Source organism: Suillus subaureus (genome assembly GCF_016647635.1).
Source record: "Suillus subaureus strain MN1 chromosome Unknown BJ212scaffold_83, whole genome shotgun sequence".
Lineage (NCBI taxonomy): Eukaryota > Fungi > Basidiomycota > Agaricomycetes > Boletales > Suillaceae > Suillus > Suillus subaureus.
Genome location: NW_024538639.1, coordinates 15,882 through 23,138, shown reverse-complemented (window position 1 = coordinate 23,138; position 7,257 = coordinate 15,882). Strand labels below are relative to the sequence as shown.

Genomic DNA, 7,257 nt, shown 5'->3' with positions numbered 1-7,257 from the left:
AGGAGGTCTGGAGGTCCAGAAGAAATAGGGGCTACATTGGACAGAGTCCAATGTAGAAACAAACAAAGGTAGACTACCCTAAGGTAGAGTTGGAGAGATAGGGATTGGACCTAAGTCTGGAAAGAGGGTAAGTGCTGGAAAGGTGGAGCTCTGGCCTAGGGAATCAATCCCTAGGCCTGATTGGTAGGACAGACTTAGGTGGACCAAAGTCCGAGAGAGGATTGGGCAAGTAGAGCAAAGTCTAAGATGATATTCAAACTAAGGAAACTACAGGAGTATCTACAGGGGTTATATACTGGAGACTATCTGAGGGGATCAGTAAGCAAAGGAGCAAGGCTATGTATGAGCATGTGGAAACACATTAGTAAGTAAGACAGAACATAACTAAATGAACTTGGAGATGAAGACTCGTACAAGGATCAATAAGCAAGATGGAAGAAGAGGTAACCGAAAGCCAGAAAGCAGAGAATGCCTAAATGGGGATAGGCACAGAATATCGGACAGAGGGTGGGAATAGGTCCGGAGATCTGGGGATCTGGAAGACAAGGTGGATACAGGACTGGGATATGAGAAGGTAGATAGAGTCCAGAATCCAAGATGAGGTGAAGTCTGGATGTCTTGCTGGATGGAGTGTACATAGGGTGGATGGGACAGGGGGTTATGGTTCAGGCTAGCAGTGGAGATCCAATGGTCCGGAGCTCAGGGGTAAATCCAGAGCGTAGTTGATCCTGCTGAGGTGTGGAGCACACAGTGGAAGGGGATCTGGGAATGAGTTGGATATGAAGTGTGGTCTGGACATAGGCTCAGAAGGCATGGGAATATGATGGAATGTGGGTCTGGATTGTGGGATATGACAACAATAAGGATAAACAAATTGGGTCTTAAATGACATCCAAAAATTCAATGCCTCCTCCTAAAGGTGTACATGTTTAGACAGGTGTAGGCTATGATAATATACAACTTACCTCCTTCCTTCACAGCCCAATACTACTCCTTGTTGAGCTTTCATGATGAAATCTACTGAGGATTGTTGATTGCAGATCATCTTGTGAAGATCAATGATGAGAGTTGACCATAGGCTGGCATCAGATAGGGCCACTCTCCTCCAGTGGCAGTTCACCAATGCCAGTACATGTTACAATCATGGCTACCCCTATCTCTTTTCTCTTTTACTTGTGTATTACATCATGACCACGTCTCCCTACGCCATCATTAGACTAACCGCTTACCATATCTGTATTATATCACGACCGCAGCAGCCGTCGCTAGATGACGTCACGTCCCTTATCTATGACTTGTCTCGATGATGTACGCGTACCGGCCCTAAAGCCATCCATACTTATATATATACTCAGCCATGTACTTAGGAGATCTTCACTTTAATCCACTAGGTTTTACCTGAACTATCCTTCGCTTAGGACCTCCAATCCTAAGTCGTCCGATAAACGATATTCAAGCCGGAGACACTCTCTTCGACTTGTCTTAAAGAACCTTACATTTGTAAGGATACGATTCGGCTTCAGGCGATACTCTTATCGAGTACCTGTTGTCACACCCATCCTAGTCGACCTACGGTTCACTGTAACAGTACATCTAGCATAGTGACACTTTGAGGGGCAATCTCATTATTCTCATACATTTCATGTTGTCCATGGGAGCCATGTGTGGCTAGCACAAATATTTTGGCAAGGGTTTCCAAAGGAAGTTTGGCAATATAACATAGATGAGGGGCCTGGCAGTGAACTGACATTAGGATATGAACTGCAAGAAGGATTCAATATAGGCAGGAGGGATTTGAAGCAACTCACCTTTGATGTGAGTCATCATGCTTATGTTTTCTGGTGCAGTTCTGAACAACCACAGTTCAAAATAGAAGACATAACAGAAGACATGTGTGACTATTAAGTGCAAAGCAAAATGACTTGGATCTACAATTCACAGTGCTGTTAAGAACCATGCTCAAGGGAGAGATGGACTGACTAAAAGGGGCTTGGCCTCAGCTCATATGCTGTGCCCCTTACCCGAGTATGTGCTCTTCATTTCAGATGAAGTCCAATGATGGTCTGATGAAGTCCAAAGGACTTCCAGAGGAGTGTGGGAAACATCCAGAGGAATGTGGGAGAGTTCCAGAGGAGTACAGAAAATACTCAGAGTTCCCACTGCACAGGAAGTGGAGAGACCCCAAGGAAATATCTCTATGGGAAACAGGATGGAAGGATAGGATGTCCAGAAGTATGAAGGACAGGAGGACTGAAGGTCCAGAGGTCCAGAGGTACAAGGGACAGGACATCTGTCATATCCCACAATCCAGACCCACATTCCATAATATTTCCGTGCCTTCCAAGCCTACATCCAGACCCCATATCCAACTCATTCCCAGATCCCCTTCCACTGTGTGCTCCACACCTTGGCAGGATCAACTCCACTGTGGATTTACCCCTGAGCTCTGGACCTCTGGATCCTCACTGCTAGCCTGATCTGTACCACCCTATTCTGTCCACCCTATGCGCACTCCATCCAGCAAGACATCCAGACTTCACCTCATCTCATATTCAGGACTGTATTCACCTCATCATATCCCAGTCCTGTATCCACCTCACCTTCCAGATCCCCAGATCTCCAGACCTCTGGATATTAACCATAACTATCTCTGGCTGTATTCCTGCCCTCTGTCTGATATCCTGTACCTATCCCCATTTAAACATCTCTGCCTTTCCAGCTTTTAGCTACCTCTTGTTTTGTCTTGCTTATTGATCCTTGTATGAGTCTTCATCTCTGAGTTCATTTAGTTATGTTCTGTCTTACTTACTAATGTATTTTTACATGCTCATACATAGCCCTGCTCCTTTGCTTACTGATCCCCTTAGATATTCTCCAGTATATAACCCCTGTACATACTCCTGTAGTTTCCTCAGTTTGAATATCATCTTAGTTCCTGTTCTCTCAACCTTCTCTTGGACTTTGGTCCACCTAAGTCTGTCCTATCCATCAGGCCTAGGGATTGATTCCATAGGCCAGAGCATTGCCTTTCCAGCACTTACCCTCTTTCCAGACTTAGGTCCAATTCCTGTCTCTCCGACTCTACCTTAGGGTAGTCTACCTCTGTTTGTTTCTATATTAGACTCCATCTGATGTAGCCCATATTCCTTCCAGACCTCCAGGTGTCCTGTCCTCCATACCTCCATACCTCCATACATTCTGTCCTTCTGTCCTCCATCCTCCATCCTCTCATCCTGTTTCCTGTAGAAGTATTACTTTGTAGTGGGAACTCTCCCATGCTCCTCCAGATGTTTCCCATGCTCCTCTGGAAGTCCTCTAGCACTCCACCAGAGTAGCCAGCCTCTGGAAGTCCTCCAGACTTCATTGGACCATCATCAGACCTCATCTGAAATGAAAGACACATACTTGGGTAAGGGGCACAGTGTACGAGCTGAGGCCAAGCCCCTCTGAGTCAGTCTCTCTCTTCCTTGAGCAAACCTGTTCTTAACAATGTCCAAAGGACAGGACATCCAGAGGTCTGGAAGGAATAGGGGCTACATTGGACTTCATCTGATGTAGAAACAAACAGAGGTAAACTACCCTAAGGTAGAGTTAGAGAGACAGGAATTGGACTTAAGTCCAAAGAGAGAGTAAGTGCTGGAAAGGCAAGACTCTGGCCTATAGAATCAATCCCTAGGCCTGATGGATAGGATAGACTTATGTGGACCAAAGTCCAAGAGAAGGTTGAGAGAACAGGAACTAAGATGATAGAGCAAAGTCTAAGATAATATTCAGACTAAGGAACTACAGGAGTATCTACAGGGGTTATATACTGGAGAATATCTGAGGGGATCAGTAAGCAAAGGAGCAGGGCTATGTATGAGCATGTGGAAACACATTAGTAAGCAGCCAAAGAAGACTTTGAGCTGCATCAGTTGGATATATCCATGGCCTACCTTAATATAAAGTCTAGACACTGTTATTATATGCCCTGCCCTGCTGTACTTTTTCTCTTTCTCATTATCTATTGTTTCCATCTCACTCATCTTACATTTACTCTATTATGTCATGTGCCACTACTGCTGCCATTAGATGTCATCTACATGTCCTGCCTACATGTATGTTTCCTTTCTTGTATCTCTAACTTTGTTGCTTCATCCATATTAGGCATATGCTCATATTCTTACTTACTTGCACCTGCCCTAAATCCTTCCTAGCTATTCCCTATAAATACGTGACTCTACACTGTGTAGTTCTTTACTTTAATCTTACTAGGTTTTACCTGGAACATCCTTCACTTAGGACCACCAATCCTAAGTCGTCTGAGTCATACTTTAAGTCAGAGGCACTCCCTCTGTCTTAGCTTACCTTGAACATTTGGCTTATCACCTTATGTAGATTCTCAGCAGAGGTCCTGACTCTTATCGAGTTGTCTGTCATTAGAACTATTGTAGGTAGATTATTAGTGTTGAAATCTAACACAACAAGAAACAGAGAAAATGTTCCCTGAGTCATATGTGTAACAGACTGAGGGAAAAAGGAGAAAATAAACATGAACCACTATATATAATGTCTGTTGGCATTCTGTAGCATTGCAGTCATCATGTGCATGTTACAAACTTAGATAGAGCATTGTTCCAATAAAGGAATCAAGATCAGGGTCGATCAAGGACAAGGCCTTATCAAGTCAGCACCTCCCTCAGGAGTGATCATCTAGACTCCTGCAGGATCTAGAGTTCAAAGAGGACACAGGCTAGCCTCCTTCCCAAGGAGCTAGAGTTTAAGTTATCAAAGAGAACTGATTAGATTCAAGTTAGAGAAAATACAAGCAGTAACTAGGGTTTATATATGTAAGGGAATCATGCACAGACCAAGCTGGGTGAAGGGTAACAAATACTAAGAAAGGAAGGCTTATGGGAAAACAAAGTATGAGTCAGAGATAAGGGAGATTATGAGGAAGTAGCAAGGTGAAAAGGAAGCGTTAGAAGTACAGCCATAAGGCATCTGCAGTGATGGTGGGAAAAAGAATAGAGGTACTGTAACAGTGCACATAACATGCACTAACACTCCTCCTCAATGCAATACACACTCCTCCTTGATGCAACACACTCCTTCTTGACTGGTTCACTATAGCCCCAGATAAGCACACAGGCATGTGTAATCTGGTTTTGCAAAAGCCTTGGTGAAGATGTCTGCAATGTTCTCTTTAGATTGCACATAGTGTAGTTTAAGTTGTCACAATGAGACCTATTCACAGATTGAATGATAGGCCATGTCAATGTGTTTTGCTCAAGCATGGAAGGAGTTGTCTTCAGTGAGAACAATTGCATCATTGTTATCACACATGAGAGGTAAAGCAGATGATTGGGTAAACCCAAGTTCATGAAGGATGGTACAGATCCATTTGATTTCTTTCCTAGCTTTAGATGCAGCAATGTACTCTGCTTTGCAGGTGGAAAGGGCAACTGTCTTCTGTTGTTATACATTCTATGTAACAACTCCACCTCCAAGTGAGCAGCAATATCTGCTCACTGAATGACATATGTTAACACAGCTTGCAAGGTCACTATCAGTATAACCTAGAAGACATGCAGTATGGTCCCTACATAGAACAAGATGTAGTTCATGAGTATCCTTGAGATACCTAACAACTCACTCAGCAGCTTCCCAGTAGACATGCCCATAACTGTTAAGAAATTTGCATAGTTGTTGCATTGCATAGGAGATATCAGGTCAGGTACCAATTGCCAGGTACATGTGTGAGCTGATAAGGGACCAATATGAGGTATGTGCCATAAGGTCACATTTAGCATCATTGTGAGGAGAGTGATCTCAATGGGGTAAGTGCAGGCCAGGTTCCATAGGAATTAGTGTGGGGACAGTATCCTCCAGGCCAAATTGCACAATGATGCAATCAATGAGGGCAGTCTGAGATAGTGCAATGGTACAGGCATTGTGGTCACATTCAATGGCAATGCCAAAACAGAAGCTTGCTTCACTAAGGTCAGTGACTTGCCATTTGGTGTGGAGTTGGGTCTTGAAGTCAGTGAGGACAACTTTCAAGCTGCCTATGGTAAAGAAGTTGTCAACATGAATAGCAATGAGGAGGATACTGATATCAGTGCATCAGAAATAGATACAGTATTCACTTGCTAGACACTTAAAGCCCTAGGATAGCATGGTATCATTGAGATTATAGTTCCAGACTAAGCCACTTTGTTTCATACCATAAAGTTCCTTCTGTAGTTGCCAAACATGGTCCTCAAAACTGGGTTTCACAAATCCCTCAGGCTGCTCCATATAGCACACCCCATCAGAGTTGAGTAGCCCATAGAGGAAGGCTGTCTTAATGTTGAGCTGCTCAACCTCCCAGTCAAGAGCTGCACTGAGGTAGGCCAGGATACAGAAGGACTCAAGACAGGCAGTTGGTGCAGAAGTCTTGGTATAGTCTTGTCCCCAAACAGCAGAGTAACCATGACAGACATAGTGTGCTTTGAAATGTGCAGGTACCATATATTGGTCACATTTTAGCTTAAATACAGGCTGACCCTTCATCACCTTGTAACCTGATCAGAATGTGGTACAAGCTTGTAAATGCCAAGGTTGCAAAGTAAGTCAAATTCTTTATACATTACTCCAGTCCATTGTTCTGCGTGCTTGGATCTCATGGCCTTGGCATAGGTAGTTGGGTTACTGGGATGTTCATGCTCAAAGTCATTAGGCATGGCAGCAAAAACCTCTGTAAGATAGGTAATTTTGGCCTCAAGATCTGCAAGTCCAGCATCAGTGGCACAAGCAGCTAGTGCAAGGTTGTGTGAACTGTTGGAGGAAGTGCACTCAAGGTTCTGCAAATGTTCAGTGGCTGCCATTGAAGCTAGGATGGTGCGCTGAGCAGCAGGTATATAAGGTATATCTTTAGCGGCACATTGACATTTGGACAGTACAGGTGTGCATGTGGAGCAACAAATGAGGGGCACATCCAAGGGGCCAGAAGAAGCAGAGTTGGGTGTGAGTTGAGGGTGGGGAACTGGAGCAGTGACTTCAGTGGTGGGTGGGGTATCAGGACATGAAGGAGCAGGTGAATTGTTAATAATGCATCCAGGGTGCAAGAAGGTAGAGCTATTATTGTGAGACTCAATAAAAGACACATGATAGGATATGAAAACCTTGTGGGATTCACAGTGATAGCACCAATAAGCCTTTGAATCAAGGGAGTATCCAATGAGGACATGCTTAACAGAGTGATTGAAGATTTTGGGGTTATGTTGATTCTGGACA

At 44.0% G+C, this 7,257-nt stretch overlaps 1 protein-coding gene across 1 annotated transcript; it reads left to right on the top strand.

Moving 5' to 3' along the window:
• Nucleotides 1–6,554: 6,554 nt before the first annotated feature.
• Nucleotides 6,555–6,996, top strand: BJ212DRAFT_1304896 (uncharacterized protein; the record flags this gene model as incomplete). The annotated part of the gene is made up of 4 exons (XM_041333689.1): nucleotides 6,555–6,589; nucleotides 6,620–6,720; nucleotides 6,747–6,861; nucleotides 6,921–6,996. The coding sequence occupies 4 exons, from the start codon at nucleotides 6,555–6,557 to the stop codon at nucleotides 6,994–6,996; spliced, it is 327 nt and encodes a 108-aa protein (XP_041186219.1).
• Between the last annotated feature and the right edge of the window lie 261 nt (nucleotides 6,997–7,257).